This window comes from Aulonocara stuartgranti (genome assembly GCF_965226115.1).
Source record: "Aulonocara stuartgranti genome assembly, chromosome: 19".
In the NCBI taxonomy this organism is placed as follows: Eukaryota; Metazoa; Chordata; class Actinopteri; order Cichliformes; family Cichlidae; genus Aulonocara; species Aulonocara stuartgranti.
The window spans coordinates 9,748,112-9,769,369 of record NC_138955.1 but is presented as its reverse complement, the minus strand read 5'-3'; the positions used below and the strand labels follow the sequence as shown (position 1 = coordinate 9,769,369).

Here is a 21,258-nt window from a genome sequence, read left to right as displayed (position 1 = left end):
CACTATTTTAACCCTATTTATGACCCATCTGGAAGAGTTAAAAATTGCTATATATAATGGCATAGCAGATGTATTCTATACACTTGGTAATTAAAAACATCCGTAACATTTGGTGCAATATTAATTTTTTGCTTCTGTTGTGCACCCCAGAGGAGCGTAACCCATACAAAGAAGTTTATCCTGAAATATGGGTAGAGCCAGAAGCAGCAGCCTATACACCTCCTCCAGCCAAAAAGCCTCGCAAAAGCACAGCAGAGAAACCTAAGGTCAAGGACATCATTGATGAGAGAACACGAGGTAACGTGCCTCATTTATTGGGTTATATTGGAGTCATGAACTCTGTGTCCAGCTCCTTGGGGAGGTTGCGGCGGTGTTTTACATCACTATAGTGGTCTGGGAGGTAAGGTATGGACAAGAGATCCATTAGCAAGTGACGTGAGAAGGCAAAAAGATTCAGGTTGCTCTAAAGACAATAAATAGATGCTATCTAGAAAGACAGTGCCCTGTCTTTATTACAAGTATTACTCATCCTCCGTCTCTTCCAAATGACAAAAGAAGAAAAGAAGTGTAATTCAATTCAGTTTTATTTATGTAGTGTCAAATCACAACAACAGTTGCCTTAAGGTGCTTTATAATGTAAAATAAAGATCCCATAGTAATACAAGGAAAACAGAGGAAACTCCAACAATAACATAACCAAATGTGTATTTTGACTGACCCATCAAATGATCTGTTTGTTACATTATTTCTTTATATATCATGAAAGCATTTGTGCTGTCAGGGATTATCATGATGACTGATACTTTAAGTGGTTTCTGACATGTTTGGCGAAGAAGTTTTATTTGCGTGATACCATCTTAAATTTTAGTTTTATTTATTTTTTCCTATATTTTTTTGAATTTACTTCTAAAAAAAAATGAAGGAACTAACACAGATTCTTCATTTCTCTGTGTCAGAGCGACTTGTTTATGAAGTGAGACAAAAGTGCCGCAGCTTAGAGGGTAAGTGAAATGTTCTCTGTGTGCTCTTGCTTGTAGCAACACCGAAGGGCCTCTCAGGAGGCACCGACACACCTCTTATTTGTACCTGTTGTTGACGGGCAAAGCCGATTATATGCATGCATCTGTGTTCACAAAATAACAATGAGTAAAAAGGAGGAAATGGGTTTTCTGTAATTTCATCTACCTTATTAGCAGCTTTGTTTGTTTTCTCATAACCTGATAGCTAAACTAACTAGATCTAGACCTACAGTTGTGGTCAATGTTTACACACACTTATGGTCATGAATAATAATTTGGGGCTCAAACATACATTTCATTCAGTCTCTCTTAGCAAGTTGCAGCTCAACCCTTCTGAGCCATCAGCAAGCTTCTGGAATAATTATGGCTGTATATCTGACTGGTCTTCTAGGTGGTATTGACAGAATTAATTTAAATTTGTTGGTTTTCTGGTACATAGTACACACATTTTCAATAAGGTTCAGGTTGAAGCCTTGGGAAGGCCACTCCAGAAGCTTAATTTTAGCCTGCTTTATTCATTTTAAAATCAGTTTTGATGTGTATATGGGATCGTTGCCCAGCTGGGACATCCAATTATATCAAAGTTTCAACCAGCTGTTGATTTGAGGTGAAGTTAAAGGATTGGGTGATGCTACCACCATGCTTGACAATTACCTGACAGCTGGATAGCGAAGTGTTTCTAGGTTGAAACACTCACCCTTACTACTCTAAGCATGCTTCTTGGTGTTGTTGCCTATCCTCTGTAATGCTGGCAAAGAGAAACTACCAGTCATGATCACTAATGAGAAGCTAACAGGCCTTGTCAAGTTAAAAGACATTGCAGAACCTTCAGCACCAGTTATTCAAAGATTTATACTTCTGACCATGTTTAGATAAGAGAAAATCCAAAATAAATTAAAACTAGTGCAAAGATGTATGCTGTACAATCATCCCACTCTGGAAAAATAACAGGAAATCATTAAAAGTACAAATTACCCTTCGTGTCCCATGATGAGCGTATGGAAACTTCTGACCACAACTGTATCTCATAGATATTCAAATTGTTTCACAGAGGTGTGAGTTCTGGGTGCTCACTCCTCTCAGAGCTCTGCCTGTTAAATACTAACACGGTGTTTCTCTTACTGCAGACATCTGTATCTCCTGTGGAAGTCTGAATGTTAGCCTTGAGCACCCTCTTTTTGCTGGAGGAATGTGTCAGAGTTGCAAGGTAAGCTGCGATAAAGGCTTAGACTTGGACTCAACTAGGGTGTTATTAAAAGTCACAGCAAATTTCAAAGCTCCTAATAAACAACACATATTTTAAGCAGCAACTGATGTGACCCCGTGTCTTAGAGTATATTTTGGATATTTTTTGCAGAACTGCTTCCTAGAATGTGCTTATCAATACGACGACGACGGCTACCAGTCATACTGCACTATCTGCTGCGGGGGACGAGAGGTGCTCATGTGTGGGAACAACAATTGTTGTCGGTAAGGTTTCTACCATGAGAGCCTGTGTTGCAATTACATGGATGTGCATGGAGTCTGGTAGAACTAGATTTAGTCTACATATACAGCTACACATTACCTGACCTGAGCACAGCCTTTTTTATAGTTTTGATATGCTAAGTGGTCAAGACAACAGTTGGATTTTTAAAACCATAGCTATGAGGGATTTTCTTGGTGCAAAGTTGACAGAAAGGCAACAGTAACTGAAATAACTGCTCATTACAACCGAGGTATGTAGAAGAGCATCTCTAAATTTGCAACACGTCAAACCTTGAAGCATTAGAAGCCTACAGCAGCAGAAGACCACACCAAGTGGCACTCCTGTGAGCTAAGAACAAGAAACTAAAAATAAACTGACCTTCCATAACCTAAATCTACTGTTAGTAGAGTATGAAAGGGTCTTTAAAAAAAAACTTGCAATCTTTGCAAAATTCTCATATGCTTTCTTCACACCTTTATTACAGGATAATCAGCCAATTGACTTGTTCTCAAATCTCTTTGTCATAAAAAATACTCATAAAATTATTGCTTAATAAAGAACATTGTGAAGCTGTGTAGCAAATAACAGCAATATTTTTTATTTTTGAATAGGACAGTACTTGCCTCTAAATTTACAGTTGTTTTTCCAGCACAGATAGCAGGATTGTGCGTTCACTGCTCATATTGGATGCACAATAAAGGCTTTGTGATGGGTCACTAATCTCGTAGCAGTGATGTAAGGCAACATCGTGGCAGCCCAGTGGAGAACTTGCTGATAGCAAATATTTTATAAAGTGTGGTTGCACTGTATTTCTGTTGAATAGAGCATTGTTAAACATAAAGAAACAGACTGGTGTTCTCACACAGTTAGATTGAAGTCTAGAAAAATACCATTGAGAACAGATTGAGCTTTGTCAGAGGCATGCTGGACTGATCACAAACAATGCTATTTTTGGATGGTGGCGTTTGACATTTGGATGACAGTGTTAACGATAACTTGCTGCTTCTCAAAACCCACAAACCCCATTAAAAACCTTTTTATCTACACCTTTTAAATACAAAACAAAGAGTGATAATGAAACTGTGCACCTTTTCTTGACCTATGACCAGTGTTGGTCAAGTTACTTGAAAAAAGTAATCAGTAACTAATTACCGATTACTTCCCCCAAAAAGTAATCCCGTTACTTTACTGATTACTTTTTCAAAAGTAATTAATTACTTAGTTACTTAGTTACTTTTTAAAAACACGATTTACAACCTGAAGAGGTGATAAAGTGATAGATCTTTCAGCCCATTTCTACTTTTTCTGCATAATCCATCATACAAAATGTAATCAAATGGAAAAGTCTCTTGTTTTTAACTTGTTTTATCAGTTTTAATCTTTTAACTTTATGCATCAAGCAAAAATTTAATTATATGCAACAGTCTCTGACTGGAAGAAATTTGCTTAACATTTAAACTTATTTTCTGCACATTCCAGCACATAAAATATATTTTTTTTGTGTTTACACTCAGTCTTTCAAATAGATGCAAGTAAAACACAGCAGAAAATAAATAACATCAAAGACTAGCGGTCCTGTTGCTCTATTTTCACCTGTAAAGCAGGAGTAGCGTAGGCGGAGGTTTACCCTGGTGCAGGTGTGCCGCGGCGGTCAGTTGAAGAATCCGCGAGTTTCTCAGCGTACTTGGTGCTTGCTTGGAAGTTTAGGGGCTTTTTTCGCTATAAAGAGAAGTTTTCTTCCCAGGCACAACGGACGCTAATGTTTTTGTCACTTTTTATGGAATTAAACTCAAAATAAGGTCAGTACTTCCACGCTTTAAACGCTGCACGCTCATACTCTCTCCTGCATTCGATATATGATCCATTGTTGATCTGCACACAGCTGTTGTCACGAACGTCGCACTTGCTTACGTCACTGTCATGAGACATTCTGGCAAAAAAATCACGGTTTTAGTAATGCAGCGTTCCTACGGGAAAGTAACGGTAATCTAATTACCGTTTTCGCAATAGTAATCCCTTACTTTACTCGTTACCTGAAAAAAGTAATCAGATTACAGTAACACATTACAAGTAACGCGTTACTGCCCATCTCTGCCTATGACTGATAAACTGATTTAGAGAAGAGAGACATGTCGGTCATGTTCATATTGTATAATTTTATTTGAAGGACACAGATGTTCTCCTACGATCATTACGGTCAGCAAACCCCCTCATACGAGTCCTTGGTACTCATTGGTTGATTTTCTTTTTGATCTCAGCCTGTAAATATTTGGATTTGTATCTTGCCTACTTGATGAAGTATTCAAACCACCTTTGTGGTTGTTCTTATTACAGCAGGTGACTCCAGGGCAACATTTGTCTGTCATAAAACACACACTGATAGCTGGTGACTTTGGAGGCCATGTGAATACAGTGAAGATGCTGAAGATGCAATTTTGAGAATATTTGTTCTTTATATCAAGGTACATCAAAAGATGGGTACACTGTGATCATAAAGGGGGTGGATGAGGTCAGCAAGAGTAATCAAACTGGCTATAGTGTTAAGACCAAATTCTGACCTTACCATCTGAACGTAGCAGAAGAAATTGAGACTCATCAGACCAGGCAACAGTTCTCCAGTCATCTAGTTTCCCATTTTGGTGAGCGTCACTTTCCTGTTCTTAGCTGACAGAAGTGGCACGCGATGTGGTCTTCTACCACTCCAGCCCATTAACCTTCAAGGTTTCAAGTGTCGCATGTTGAAAGATGCTCTTCGGCATACCTTGGTTGTAACAAGTGGTTATATGAGTAACAGTTGGTTTCCTATTAGTGTGAAGCAGTCTGGCTGTTCTCCTTTGACCTCTGATATCAACAAGGCATCTTTACCCAGAGAACTGCTGTTCACTGGATATTTAATCTTTTATGGACCATCCTCTGTATTCCTTTCTAATCTGGTAGTAAACTATGCCAGATGCATCTGGCTTTGCTGTTGGCTAATAATTACCCTGGCAATCAAATTTTCAACAGAGGCATTGTACCACTCTGTCTTCTGTGTGTGTGGGGCTCTTTCAGTCACAACTTCCTGTTCCTCTTCTAGTTAAACCATTACTGCTAGACCAAACATTTCTCCTTACAGTCCTACTGGCACAAACGAAAGACTTAACAGACTTATTTGTTGAGGTTTTTTTTTAAACGATTTTTCCTAAAAATGCAAATAACCTGTGTAGTGGAGGTATCAGGGATAGACACGGTTATGGCACTGATTCACTCCTTAGCACTACGGTCACCCTGGTGTGTCAGCCAGAACACCACTTCACCAATTCTCCCAGAGCATGGAAAAAAAAGCTTAAGGTTTGGTTTGAGGAAGTTTATTTCCTTCACAGCTCAATTCCTGTGGCTGTAATCGTGTGTGTGTGTGTGTGTGTGTGTGTGTGTGTGTGTGTGTGTGTGTGTGTGTGTGGTTTTCTACTAAAGAAGTACATAATACAAATAAGTGATAAATAAGGTGAAGAGATAAGTGACATATCCAGATATATGCATAATACAATATAGTTAACATAACCATACATAAAGAAAAGAGCACAGTAGTGTAAGGCAGTAATGCTAAACACAAAAAGATGTATCTCTACATAAATCTATCCTTTAAATGAGCAGAGCAATGTAGTACACTTCTACTGCTTACACTATGCCAGCTAAATAGCATTACTGTGAGGTTAAGTTAACGTCAGTACAGAGGAACTACTTCCGGTAGCTGTAGAAAATAAAGGCTTCTCCGTTATAATCCGCCGTAATGCTTTTATTGCGAAGGGGAAGTAGGAACATGGTACTTCCGGTCGAACTACGCTCGGCATTTAAGCGGTACTCTGAACAAATTATCCGCTATAAACTCCGTATTTTAAATTAAAGAATCACGAGCACCACATATACCATACAGGGAAGCTCTGATAACACATGAATTACGTTAGAAACATATTGAGGATCGTACATGTGGCAAACTAAAGCCAAACCAGGACGAAGTAACTGACATCAATTAGCATGTGAAATGAGGGTGAACTCACGCATTGCGTGCGTGGCCTATACCGCTCCAACTATGAACTACATTAGCTCCTAAATGGTAAATATATCACAGTATCAACACAAATAAAGCAAAATGCAACACAGGTTAATAATCACTTACCATTCACGCACACATCATATCCCACAGGAATCAGTGCACCCCCACCTGACCAACACTGCTCATCCGACACTAAAACTGCCCACCTTACTAACTATATGACATCACCAGACGGTGGGCTGGCTCAAACTAACAGAAGGTTAAATGCTAAATGAACAGCATATAAACTTGTATATAAACTTACAAACACCTGTATAAGAATTCAAATATAGTTATCCTATGAACTTTGGGGCCTTTTAGACAACCTTGGTAAACCCCATCAAAGATGCAGAAGTTTTTTCACTTGCACGTAGGGTTGCCAACTCCCTGAAAAATAAATAAGGGACACCTCGTGGCCAGGGCCGGGCAACCCAGTTGTCTTCACCCTTCCCAGTGTGGTAGCTCTTTTTTTTGTGTGTGAAATTATTTTTTAACCATTTGACTTGAATTTGATTTAAGCAGATGCATATTCTTTGTGATATGACCATATGGGAAACAAATGATCATTTAGCCATTTATTTTTAGCTCAAAATGACAACATTAACACAATAAAACAGGTCTCTTTCTTAAACAGAAGCCTGTCATGCTTAACTTTTGAGAATATAAGTAAATCTTTCTTTAAAAGAACTCTGTCCTGCTTAACTTAAAATTATATAAATTAATAGAAAGCAATAGAATGAAAAATATTCTTGTAACTGTGCACATATAGTGCATTTAGTACAATTGGCTTCAGTTGAGGTATTATTTCAGCTTTTCTAATGCTAATCAGCTGCTTCTGTTTGTAAACCTGCTTGTTCCCATGATTACGCATCTTAACTCATCATCATTATTAATCTATGTATTACTTTTATGTATTAGTCATCTATTTGTTGTAATCATCTATCCTTGCAGTTTATTACACAAAATAAATTATATTATCACACTTCTGGCCACATAGCGCTGATATTCACTGCACATGCCCATATTAACCTTAACCAGAGGGTTTAAAAAAAACAAACCAGTGTTTGCATACCATATCTGCTTCTGCCGTGGCCTGGTGGACAAGAAATTGGTTAAGGGTTCCCCGAGCTTTCACGCCCCTCTTGTTCTTCATGTGCCCACCACTAGAAGCATGCCTATGGAAAAAGTGCGCCGGCACACAGTGCAGTGCGCTTTAAAGGTGTTATCGTGCACTTTTCCAGCCAGGTGTTTTCCTTTTCCCATTCCTCCCTGTACTTTTGCAGCCTTTTTTTTTCTTTCTCTGAGCGAACAAACATTGCTGCTCTAATGCTGGGCTTACACTGTGCGATTTTTGGCCCATTTTGAGCCGATTTTTGAGTCGTGCGACCGTTTTGGCGATCGGCCCGATTTTGGCCTTCATCGTGCATCGTGTAGTATACGTGGGGTAACGAGACACGATTAACACCTCACGACCACTGCTCACGCGCAAACACGTAAACGTCGGTGAAAAAGGTGGAGCAGCACAGCTGTGCAGCGTGTGATCTGGACACAAGCGATGGAGGCACAACTTGTAGAACTTTGGAAAGCTCATCCGAGCCTTTTCGATGTGGCCTCACAAAATTATCACGACCACAACAACTGTGAAAATAGTTGGATTTGCATTGCTGCTCAATCACAGCTGCCTGATCAATGTTTTTCATTAGCAATTTAGCAAAGTTGATGGTGGTGGTGTGTCTGTGTGAGTGAAAGACAGAGAGAGGGAGAGCGAGCGACAGATTTTCTGTTATAACCTTCATTTTATGGAGGCACAGTGTGAGCACTCAGGTCGCATCAGAGTATCGGGTCGTATAGTGTGAGACCCTGCATCGTGACCTATGAACTTCTAACCCCTGCGAGTCAATCGTGCAGTTTGAGCAGGAGCTGAATAACGTGACTGAAAAAATCGCACAGTGTCTGCCCAGCTTTAGGTGTACTGTCGTCCGAGACTTGCACTGCAGTGTTGGCATTTGTTTCCCTGTTGGCCATGCTTGTTGTTGTGGTCATCTGTTGTCTTCCGGTATTTTCTCCGCAAGCGACCTTTCCTCGACCAATGAGATGAGCGGTAATCTGAATTGTCATACTCGAATTGTCATAAGTGTGCTGTCAGCTCATTGGTCACAAAGCAGGAGAGGGGCTGGGAATTATGTTTTCCAACAAAGCGTTAATTCCATTAACATTTATAGACTACTTTTGATTCTCACTGTATTACGGGACAAAGTGCGTCCCTTATTAGCTCAATACGGGACGTGTACTTTTGTTTCTAAATACGGGACGATTCCGTTTTTTAAGGGACGGTTGGCAACCCTACTTGCACGTTACATTTCCTGCATTTTCATTCTCAGATCAAGACCATTTTAAACAGTTAATAGTTTATTTTGGTCTTCTAATGGAAAACATGCAGTCTACCACATTTAGTCACTTAGTCGCTTACTGTACTTAACACTGTGACTGCTTTTAATAGGTAGGGTTAGTTATCATTTTAGAAGTAAATGTCCTTGTCCTTGGCGCAGGTGCTTCTGTGTGGAGTGCGTGGACCTTCTTGTTGGTCAAGGAGCCGCTCACGCTGCCATCAAAGAAGACCCATGGAACTGCTACATGTGCGGTCAGAAGGGTGTGTTTGGTCTGCTGGAGCGTCGTAGCGATTGGCCCAGCCGTCTCCAGCACTTCTTTGCAAATAATCACGATCAAGATTTTGTAAGTAATTGACCTCTAGGCCATAAATCTCAATCACCATGTGACTGAGGAGTCTGTCTCCTTTGTGTCTCACTGTTGCCCCCTCTGCCAATAATTTCAGGATCCACCAAAGCTTTACGCCCCAGTCATGGCGGAGAAGAGGAAGCCCATTCGTGTCCTTTCACTATTTGATGGCATAGCCACAGGTTAGAAAATTTTCCCCAGTTTGTGTTATAAAAAATTAGATGGATTTACTTTCTTCCTTTATTAGTCAGAACATTGCCATGTATCAGTCACTACACATGCCATATATAACTAGCTATACTAGCTATATAGCTATTAGCTATATTTGTGTTAGTCATCATAGGATTTATTTATTAGGGATAGCTCCAGTTCTTCAGATCAGATCATTTAAGTGGACAGATTTTTTTAGACTGTCTCCTTCTTTTCTTTTTAAAAAAAAATCTTTAACTACACCCTGCACAGGACTGCTGGTGCTCAAAGAACTTGGCATCCAAGTGGGTCGCTACATAGCTTCTGAAGTGTGTGAAGACTCCATCACTGTGGGTATCGTCCGGCATGAGGGTCGCATCATGTACGTTGGAGACGTGCGGAACATCACGCGCAAACATGTGAGTGAGAATAAGTTACTAAAAAGAGACACCAAACTTGCAAATGGCTACAAACTTACAAATATATCATTACTCGCTTGTACTAAGTAGCATTGGATATCATTTTCTATTGTGGAAAACCAGAAATTAAATGCAGACTCTTCTAAACAGAAAATGTGGATATTTTTAAGGCTTAACAGTATGGTTGTTTACCAGATGTACAAATGACCGACAGTGAGACCATGCTTTTCTTTTACACTTTACCTTGTCATATTAAAAGCCAAGAGTGGAGAGTAAAAGACAATAAAGACATTATAAAACATTCAAACTCTAGCATCTGTATAGCTAGTTTTATTAGTATTTACTACTCACTAGGAGTACATTGCTGGTTCAGTTCATAACCCTAATCCTGACTCTGATTCTTTTCTCTATACAGATAAACGAGTGGGGTCCTTTTGATCTAGTTATAGGTGGAAGCCCATGCAATGACCTCTCAATAGTCAATCCTGCAAGGAAGGGTCTGTATGGTAAGTTTAAATGAGTCCACTGCTTTTTTGCTTTGCTAATGTTGGGAAATTCATTCATATATAAAGTCACTGGCCTAAATAAATCACTAGAATATAAGGAGTTTATGTCTTTTGCTTTGCTTCAGCACCTGGTTTAATACCTCTTTCTGTCTCACAGAGGGCACCGGACGCCTGTTCTTTGAGTTTTACCGACTGCTCCATGAGGCTCGGCCGAAGCAGGGGGAAGACAGGCCTTTCTTCTGGCTCTTTGAAAATGTGGTTGCTATGGGCGTCAGTGACAAGAGGGACATATCTCGCTTTTTAGAGGTTAATTTCTTTACTGATACTTATAATCTCTACCTGCTGTAGGCGGTAGATGTATGATGTGCCGTTGGTGAAGTGGGTATTGTTGGGCTTTGAATGCCCCCTTGTGGCAATAATTCATTATCTTTAGGCAAAAATTACGAGAACGGAGCTCTGACGTCTTGATCTTCATTCAACAGTTTAATATGCCATCTTTAATGCGCTGCAATCTACTCCTAGATGGTGTTTCTGGTTATCTGTTAGGTGAAGCCCTCATTAGCTGTTAGAATACTCTCTTTTTTTTAAATGACTGTCCACTGAGGAAACTGACAATTTTGAAGTTTAATTTTGACTCTTTTCTGTTATATTAACATTGTGCTATATAATAAAATTGTTGTTGTTGTGTGATTACACTTGTATTATTCTGTATGCAATCACAAGCTTTTTACCTTTGTTGCTTCCTGATTGGTGCTTGTTCTTCCTCGTCTCTGTTTTCAGTGTAACCCAGTGATGATCGATGCCAAGGAAGTGTCAGCTGCCCACCGTGCCCGTTACTTCTGGGGTAACCTTCCTGGCATGAACAGGTTGGTGTATGAATGGTGAGAAAAGAAGTAGTATTTAACAAAAAAGTAACACTATAAAGGGACTGCTTATGTCAAATTATATGGTCATGTTACAACAAAGTACAACCTAAATTCTTTAGTCAGTATCAAGTCTTAAAATAATGCAAAAACAAACTAAAAATGAACAACAACACAGAACATGTTACACTATGTTATTACTTGTTTTTAGAAAAGTAAGCCCAAAAGAAAAAGTGGTGTGTGAAAAACTAATCACACCCTGTGATTCATTATAACTTTTAGGTGCCATAATTTAAAGTGTTTTGTTTTCTGCATGACTTTATTCGTCTCTCATGTTGCTGTGGAGGAACTTCCTCCAGTTCATTGAGATTTGCAGGCATTTATATGGTAAATTTATGTGGTATAGCATTTCCGCTATTTCCTTTTTTAGTTATTCTGTTTTAGATTTGCTGCTGTACTTGGGATTATTATCGTGTTGCATGACATCATTTTGGCAAGTTTCAGTTGTCAAACAGATGGCCTCACATTTTGCTTTAGAAATCTTTGGTATACAAAGACTCAATGACTTCAACATGCCAAGATCCTGTGGCTGCAAAACAAACCCAAACCATCACCCCTCCACCACCATGCTGACAGTTAGTATGAGGTGTTTGTGCTGATGTGCTGTATTTGGTTTTGTGCATTATAGCCACACATGTCTACTTTGGTCTCATCTGTCCAAAGGACATTGTTCCAGAAGTCTTGTGGTTTGCTCAGATGCATCTTTGCAAATCTAAGTATGCTGCCATATTATTTTTAGAGAGAAGAGGATGTCTCCTGACAACCCTTCCAAGTAAGCCACATTTGTTCAGTGTGTCTTGAACTGTAGAATTTAACTATCTAATTAAGGCCTGTTGAGGCTGAGACGTAGCTCTTGTTTTTTTGTCATTTCTCTGAGCATTGCATGGCCCGCCACTGCTGAGATTGGCAGCTGTCGTGAATGTTTTCTGATCGTGAATAATATTTCTCACTGCAGAATGAGAGACCTCAGACTATTTGGAAACAGCTTCTCTGCTGAAAATAATTGCTGATGTTTTTCCTCTTTGGCATTGTGTTAACACACATGTGAATGTTCCTGATGAACAAACTGCCTAAACCTTTTGTTTTTTAGAGGCGCGTGCTTGCTGATGATCAATGAATCGAGTGAACTTGATTAGCAGCACCTGGCTGCTACTTATTCTCTTAATTCCTGTTGAAGCAGTGTGGAAGAAGAAGTGTGGCTTTAGTTTCTCACGCACTGCTTCTGATTTTTGATTGTTAAATAGATAGTCACACAGTGTGGTACGTCGTGTTTTGTAGGCCCTTTGAGGTTTTATGTATCATATTTTAAGACCTGCTAAAGACCAGATTATTTTTATTTTTAGTTTATTTATGGGAAAACAGAATTTTAAGGATCATACTGTCTTTTTTACTATGACTATAGATAAGGTAGTGATAGTGAGTCATACATACCCAATTGATTTGGCTTCTTTTTTTTTTTTTTTTTTTTTAACTATTCTTGTCCTGGCAGATTATCTTCTGTTTTCTTAATACTGCATTCAAAGCATGGAACAGCAAATTAGATTAGATTATCTCCAAAATCATTGAATCAAAATGAAGTGCCATTATGGCATGGACTGAAACTGATTTCAGTGGCTAGATTAGAAGTAATTTCATACTTCCGGCAGAGATTTTTTTTCTTGTTTAAAATTGCAGATAAAGGCCGATGAAGTAGAGACTTGTAGTATAGCAGATCCAATTCAGTCTATTATGCCCTACTTTCACATTTGTAAATGGGACCTTTTACTACCTCCAGCTCCATATTTTTATTCTTGGACTCTATTAGTGTAGCTTTGCATGATTCACAGTTCAAATAATAATTTGTTATCTTTTTCTGGGCCCCATTCCTCCCTTGGCTCAATCCCAATGTCTACATTTACAGACTCAGAGACTTAGGCTATCCCACTGTGACATTATGAAATGCATGAAGAGCTCTCTGCTAGACATTATCCATAGTTTCACAAGTCTGCATTTCTGTAGACTTTGCTCAAGACAGTTACTCAGAGTTCGTAGCAATGTGGCATTAAATGCAAGGTTGTAGGGGAGGGCTTAGAAAAAGGTAGAGTAATCAGAGGAATGTAGCATGAGCTTTATTGCACACCTAGTAATGAGAAAATTGACTGTTTTTGACTGTTACGTTTTGTCCACAAAGATTTGAACTCACCAGGGTTATTTGTACCTGCACTCATTCCATCCATCCTAACACGGAGACACGGACAACCATTCACACCTATTAACAATTTAGAATCACCAGTTCCTCCCACAGCCCGTGTCCATCTAGAAAGGTCCGTGGCGCCCAGCTGGTGAACTCAAACCCACATCCTTCTTGCTTTGAGGTGACGGTGCTGACAACTGTGTCACCATACCCTGACCTGTTATGTAATTGTTTGAAACTTAGTCCAAGTTTAATGTGAGCATCCACTATTGTAAGTGTATATAGGGACCAGGAAAAAAATGAAATGCATGTTAGATTTAAATAACGTGTTAAAGTGTAAATTGTTCATTCTCTCTTTCAGGCCTTTGACTGCCATGTGCACTGATAGGCTGGAACTCCAGGACTGTTTAGAACATGGCAGGACAGCCAAGGTACTTGCAGCTTGTCTTTCAATACACATCATGTTCGCTCACCGGTGCACACAAAAACTCAGTCTGGCAGCTGTAATCTCTCTGGTTAATCTGATTCATTCAATTTAAATACAGTAGAATATCAGAGACACTAAAGCTGGTGTGGCAGAATGTCATACTAGAGGATGGTTCTTTACATACAAGGGGGGAGCAAGCGAGTCAGAAACCCAGGGCACAAAGATGAAGCAGGTCTGATCAGAAAGGGTTTATTCCAGGCCAGGGAGCAAGAATGACAAACAATTCTAAAAGCCATAAGCAATAAAATGTTGTAGAGGTACTAAAATTCCCAGGAATAAACAAACCCAATATCAAAAAAACCTTATAAAACGCAATGTTCTATGCGCTCTAAAATCCCACCCCGTCACACAATGTAACTGTCCCACAGCCAAGGACGAATGTTTGTTAGGTGTTCACAATCAGGGCAGAAATCCCTCTTCCAGAGCGGGGTCCATACCAGCCTCGTCCCAGGAAGACGAGGAGAAGCCTTCTATCCCCCTCTCGTCCCATCACATCCCTGCCCAGCTCGAATTCTGCACTGGAGTCCGTTGCTCGATGCCACCACGGCTCCCCTTGCATCATTGCCCTGTAAGTAAACAAACAGGGGCCAGAACCATCGTCCCGGAAGTTGGCCTGGCTTATAGCCATGGCGACCGTCTCCCAACACGGCTGCACAACGGTGGAGACACTACTCACAAATGCAGCCAGAGGTATACCTCTGCCCTGCTGTCAATCCCACATGTTGTCTCCCACTGTCGCCATTCCTGCTGTTGGGACTGGGTCGCCACGTCACGCTGACCAGACTGTCTCCAGATGAGGTGTCGCACCCCCATGATCAGGCAGCGGGTCCCTCTTTATCAGCTGGCCTCCATGCATTCCTCTCCATATCTGGGGCCTCTCTCCTTCCAGTGCTCAGCTAGCTTCCTTTTAATAGGTCCTTTAAACAGCTGATAGGCCGCCTTTGGACACACCCATGCCTCAGGAGGTGACCGCTATCAGCTAATTTGTCCCATGCCCAGCCAGTCCACAGTGGATTAAAACATGATCGGAAGGTCGGGGGTTCAAATCCACCGAACGGCTACCCCGAGTTACCCCTGAGCAAGGTACCGTCCCTACACACTGCTCCCCGGGCGCTGGATTGGCTGCCCACTGCTTCACTGAGTGAATGGGTTAAATGCAGAGAGTAATTTTCTTACAGAGGATTAATAAAGTATACAGAAAAAACATGCAATACAACCAGAATAAAATCATGCAAATAAAAACTACACTCACAAATAAACACTAGAATCAGAATAAGACCAATATAAAAGATAAATGCAAATTTCCACTGTGTGACATGTTCGGATTTCGTAATACAGTTCATTTGATTCAGGAGTGTAAAACTCTGCACACTGGTGGCTCCATGTGGCAGCTAGATGTAATAGTTTCAAATTGAATTTATCTAACAAAAAAAAATCAGCTTTGACATGACTCAGAAACTAAGTTTAAACTAAAAGACAACTTTATTGCAGAGCTTAAACTTCAACAAAGAACAAAGTACTCCATGTCCAAAAAACTAGGAAACAAAACTTTAACGAAAGAAGACACAACCATGAGGGCGGTAAACAAACATGGAAACAATACTGGGCCAGAAAAGGAAACGAGAGGCGGGAATAACCAGGGATTCTTAAACCAGCCTAAAACCAAGAAACCAGAACACGAAAAACTCACAACAGAGGACTAAAACCAATACAGAATCATGAAATAAAGATCAAAAATACAAAGCTGAAGACTCAAAACTCTGGGACCAAGATCCAGGGACAGGTCTTCACATGGAACCTCATGTTTACCAAATTATCTGATCACGATAACCTCAACATTTTAGAAAAGGTATCTCAGGTTTTGTAAGTTTGTTACGCAGCAAGGACATAAAAATGGCATAAACAAATTTTTTTTTCATTGTCCTCCAGTTTGGCAAGGTGAGGACTATCACTACCAGGTCTAATTCCATCAAGCAGGGCAAGGACCAGCACTTCCCAGTCTACATGAATGAGAAGGAAGACATACTGTGGTGCACTGAGATGGAGAGGTATGTAAACATAATGATTTCAACTACTGTGTAGGCTTTTTTCAGAGGTCAGAATTTCAAGGTTTTCTTCCTTTGTCTTCCCCTGTCTGCTCGCTGGTTGCACGTGTGGTGTGGATGGTTGCTCACATCAGGGTCTTTGGTTTTCCAGTCCACTATACAGACGTATCCAACATGAGCCGACTGGCGAGGCAGAGGCTGCTGGGCAGATCATGGAGCGTCCCAGTTATCCGCCACCTGTTTGCACCACTCAAAGAGTACTTTGCCTGTGACTGAGCAGTCAAAAAATTAGCTCAGAACCATTTAGTATGAAGTGCCGTAAGGGGCATTATTACTGAAACGCTCTCAGACACACTACTGAACACCAAGGCATTTCAGCTGAACAGGAAGGTGTTTTAGTGTTGCCAACTTAGCAACTTTGTCGCTATATTTAGCGAGTTTTCAGACCCACTTAGCGACTTTTTTTCTCTAAAAAACGACTAGCGACAAATCTGGCGACTTTTGCTTTTGTTATTAGGAAGACCTATGACCACTTTTTGACGTGAAAGCACATATCTGTCTTACTCCCAACAAGCAGCGGGTGCTGCCGTGGGCACTTCGCCCATGCCAAAGTGCTCACAGGCAGCAGTCGCCCCCAGCTGCTGTCAGAGCAGGAGATGCTGATCCCTACCCATCCAAACTGCAAATGAATCACGCATGAGCAAAGCCGCTGCTCCCACCCTGACTTTAACGCAGTCAGTTCTTCTTTTACTTTTTGTAAATCACAAGGTTTAAAACTACTTAAACACACACAGTGTGTGTGTGTGTGTAACTCCGCCAGAGTGCCTTTTTTGGGTCACTTTTGCCGGTACCAAGCCCGGATAAAGGAGGAGGGTTAGAATTGTGACATTAAAAAAAACAATAATTACTCAAAGAATTTAATTTGTAGTTCTAAATATATTCCTAATCCATTTAGGGTGGTTTTTTACCCACTTTATGTCTCTTCCACGATGTTATTTCTCTCTCCTACAACATAGGTTACAATTACATAAGCATGACCAATTATGCAAATTAGGCAATGACCATATTTAGCAACTTCTAGCGACTTTTAGGACAACAACGCTAATAGCGACTTTCCTTACTAAGGATTTGGCAACACTGCCCTATCCAGCTGAAACGCCTTGGTTTTAAGTAGTGTGTGTGACTGCATTTCAGTAGCGTGTGCGAGTACATTTCAGTAGCGTTTGTTAGAGCGTTTCAGTAGTGTGTGTGAGAGATAAAATTTTAGTCGTGTGTGTGAGAGCATTTCAGTAATAATGTCCCTTACGGTACCTCATAATTTAGGAACCACAACTGTATGTTGTGACTAGAAACAAGAGCCTTGATCCTCAAATTATACTCTGGTATAATTTGTAAGCGAAACATAGATTTCACATTATTTCTTGTATTTGAATTGCAATTCTTATTCTATTTAATTTTATATATCATTTTACAGTAGGGCCGCTGCAGTGTTATCAAGTATTGTTTATTTGTTTGTGCAAGCTATACTTGAGACTATGCTTTCTTCTCAAGACACGAAGACAGAAGAGTGCTAAATACGTCTTGTAAGAGAGAGGGATAGGAATACATTGGGAAACATCAGAAAGACAGGAAGTAGGATATTTTTTTTCAAGATATGTGAAATGCTTCTGCTGTGTGAGCGTACTGCGAGACTCCCACCTGCAGTGCAGCCATGCTTCCAGCTACTGAGCCTCACAGGGATGTTTCCTTCAGTGTCAAGAGAGCTGTGTCTCTGAGAATCCAAAACACCAGATCACATATACCTCTTTGTTTACAGTTTCTATACACAACTGAAGGTAATAAAGGTACTACTGTAATATGGTTACAATACCATGGTGCTCCAAGATGATATGAAACATCATAGCCCATGTGGCAATGCATTTTTAGACAATACGGAGCGTTTTAACCTGTTGCTGGATGAACTTTTGTTTGACGTTTTTACATTTAACGAAAAAAAAATAAAATAATGTTGTATGCCGTTCGGTTGACCGACGTTTGACTGCAAAATAGAGCTTATACTCTTTTCTGCGTTTTTACAGCTATTACACAAGTTTGTACTGGTGCTCTTCTAATCTCAGCCTTGCTACACTCAGGCTCACTGTCTGAATCTGCACAAACAGAAAGTGAAGCTAGCCACATGGGAGATGATGTTTTCTGTCATTCAAAAGAAAAAACTTAAGATCAAAGTCTGTGATGAGCTACTTTTTTCTAGTTTCATCATGAACAATGACGTTACTGTACAACTGTTAGTAAGCGTGGTCGCTGTAAAGGAGGGAGAGCGACCAGGCCGGGTAACTCTCCTCCTTGGCTTCCACCTCTCTAAACTGAATAACTGTCAGGTGCAAATACTCAACAATATGGTGCCGCTTCACAGAGTTCTTCTACCTTTTTATAGCAATTTTGTGCTGTTTTATCAACATTATCAAGCACTTTTATACGTACACTTTCTTTTTCTTTTAAAAACTTTTTTTTTTCTTGTGAATTGGTTTATTTTTCGTTTAGTTTAATGATGTGAACTGATCAATCCTCGTGTAATATTTTTTGTATACAGTAGGGCTGTGCCAATAGAAGTGAAAGAATGGATTTTTTTTATATGTGAAACCATGTTATTTGACTCGGTGTACAGTAGATGGATTGTCATTTGTAACCTCCAACTCCTTTTCTCACCTTCCATCATCCATATTGTTCTCTGTTTCGAAGCAGCGATACAGTATGTTGCCACGTAAATTCAAGGAATGTCTGTTGCTATTAAGATTGTAAAAATGTAAGGCAGCGTCAAAAAGCTGTGTTTCCTGCTTTGTAAAAATATTTTGTCCCCTGTGAAGGACAGTAGGGCCGCTGCCATTTGCTCGATAAATTGTAGTCGTCACGTTGGCAAATTGTAAGCGCCGATCCAAATTATGGATTACACGCGCAAACTAAATTCTCTTGATTGTAATCCTTAAGCTAAACACAGAGGATTTAGGCTGCAGTTTGTCAAAACAAAAGCCTGACACAGTGTTTGACACGGATGTCAGCACTCAAAGAGTAAAGAGTAAGAGCAGATGCTATCGCTTCTCTAAATCATATTTAAGATTTGAAATTTAATTTCTTAATGTAATTAATTTCTTAAGTGACCTTATTGCCATCCTTTTTGTCCATGCATGGTGGCTCAATATGAGCTCTCGTGCTTTGTATTTTATCAGATGTTATCCCCCTCTCCACCTTTAATACCTAACGTCATATTCATGGTTGTACATTCTGTACATAGAGTTTTCTGGTTGCTGTTTTCAATTTTTTTTCTTTTCTTTTTTTAATTACAAATGAGATGTACAAATATAATTCTTTGCTAATATATATCATCAAATAGAAAGAAAATCTTAGGTCGAAAATAAAAATCATTGACAAATTTCATTCAAAGCTTCAAGCATTAGATGTAGAGAGATTCCAACTCTGCTTTTTTTGTTTTTTTGTTTTTTTATTTGTTTGTTTCAAGTGAATCCAGATTGGATGTTTTGTGATCTTAACATTGGCCTAAAGACAGCTTTAAGATTGACGGTCTAAACTTCACTGCACAGCCCTACACGGTGGTGTTTTTTTTTTAAACTTCTGTTTCTTTTTGTAAGACTTTAAAAAGAGGGATTGTAGGCGTTTCCGATGGTGCTAAACATTTTACCTAATCAAGAAAAATGTGTTTGATTGGAAGACAAATAAACATGTCTTGACAATGACTGTTTTAAGTTCCTTGTAGTAATGAAAAATAACTATTATTTCACTCATATAAATATATTAACAAAGGCATTTTAACTTTGTACTTGAAAAAATAAGGATAACAAATAATGAAAGGTTTGCTATATTGTTTTAGACTAGAGATTGCTGTAGTCGGTGCTTATCTGTGGGAAAATTGTGTGAGAAAAAAAATGGTAATAACTTTTACTGTAGCATAATGTATGCTTAATGCGCATTGCTTCTTAATCCTACATTCCATGCCACAATATTCTCCATGTCTGTTTTCCGAATGTTGTTTTGAACTGACGCTTACTTGTTTCTTTGTTTTTAAAAAAAAGAAGAAGAAAAAAATCTGAAACAGCATTTCATTTTACTGGTCAAAGCAGGTCAATACTTCAGTGATACTGTTAACGCTCTTTGTGACTTTCTTTCTGTCATAACTGTTTTATGGCCTGTATGGTTTTCCTCAAGACCAGTTCATACAGCAGATGTAGCAGTCATTCTCTGCCCCATACCTTTGTTTAGTGTTCAAAGAGAAGATAAAGGCTTCGTATGTACTTGTGCTGGAGAACACTTGAATAAATGTATTGTTTTTGTGCAAAAAAAAAATTCACCATGGGTCTTTCTTCTTTTTTTAAATGTATTGATATCTTGTAAAATGTATCTTTTGACGTTACACTAAGAAAATATATTTCAGATGTTCAGCATCAGAATTACGCCAGAACCAAATTAAGTGTTAGAGAAATATGTACCATCACCTTTTTTTTAAAGTTAGACCATTATCTGGCCAAAAACTGAAACTGACTGTGGCTAATAAATGACAAAGGTACTTTAAAATAATATCAGTGTCACATTACAGTCAAACCAGTAGATGTGTTTAGACTTTTAAGGTGTCCAAGTAAGTAAGGCACAGGCTGTTGGACATGACAGCCAAAGTGATTCAAAAGTATGAATGATTTTTATTAACCAGACATGGCTTCATTGCTTCATTTGCTAGCACTTGAAGACACACAACACATTTTAGTCTTCCATTGTTATTATTTGTCCATTGTGCTAATTAGCTGAGTTTGAGAGCCAGTGATGTATTTATTGCCATATTAATGTGAAAATGGGCAGCTGAAATTACACGTTATGTCTGTGTCTATGATTATTATTATTATTGTGTGTCTTCAAGTTTCAGTATATAAACCAATGAAGCAAGCCAAGCTAAAGTGGCATGTCATCACAAAGTACCCAGCATTTTATCAGCTGAGGACTATAATTGGGTCCAATTGGTTCCCCCCCCCCCCCCCCAAGGGGTCCCTGCCCCCCAAAAGAACCTCTGAGATACATGATGCAATATCTAAATCAGTACTTTTGATTTAGTGGGAACTCCTTGTATATGAGGTGATTCCTATTATATTTTCAAGTCATATCTGCTGCAAATATTACTAAGAATGGTTCTGCATTAGTGAATTAATGTTATGATTTTCAG

General features: G+C 39.4%; 1 protein-coding gene across 5 annotated transcripts in view; it reads left to right on the top strand.

Annotated features, from left to right (window-relative positions):
- LOC309695320 (DNA (cytosine-5)-methyltransferase 3A-like) overlaps positions 1-20,387 on the top strand; it is a 52,356-nt gene extending 31,969 nt beyond the window's left edge. For 3 of the 5 annotated variants that reach the window (XM_082515861.1, XM_082515863.1, XM_082515860.1), the window contains 13 exons: positions 151-297; positions 957-1,001; positions 2,147-2,226; positions 2,377-2,489; positions 9,109-9,292; positions 9,393-9,477; positions 9,758-9,903; positions 10,319-10,409; positions 10,567-10,715; positions 11,190-11,290; positions 13,867-13,936; positions 15,922-16,040; positions 16,172-20,387. In XM_082515861.1, the coding sequence (XP_082371987.1) occupies positions 151-297; positions 957-1,001; positions 2,147-2,226; positions 2,377-2,489; positions 9,109-9,292; positions 9,393-9,477; positions 9,758-9,903; positions 10,319-10,409; positions 10,567-10,715; positions 11,190-11,290; positions 13,867-13,936; positions 15,922-16,040; positions 16,172-16,313 (1,472 nt within the window). In that variant the 3' untranslated portion in view covers positions 16,314-20,387. Of the gene's footprint in view, positions 1-150; positions 298-956; positions 1,002-2,146; positions 2,227-2,376; positions 2,490-9,108; positions 9,293-9,392; positions 9,478-9,757; positions 9,904-10,318; positions 10,410-10,566; positions 10,716-11,189; positions 11,291-12,071; positions 13,832-13,866; positions 13,937-15,921; positions 16,041-16,171 lie in introns of those variants that run through there. The other 2 variants (XM_082515862.1, XM_082515864.1) reach the window with 2 other exon arrangements.
- Positions 20,388-21,258: the final 871 nt, after the last annotated feature.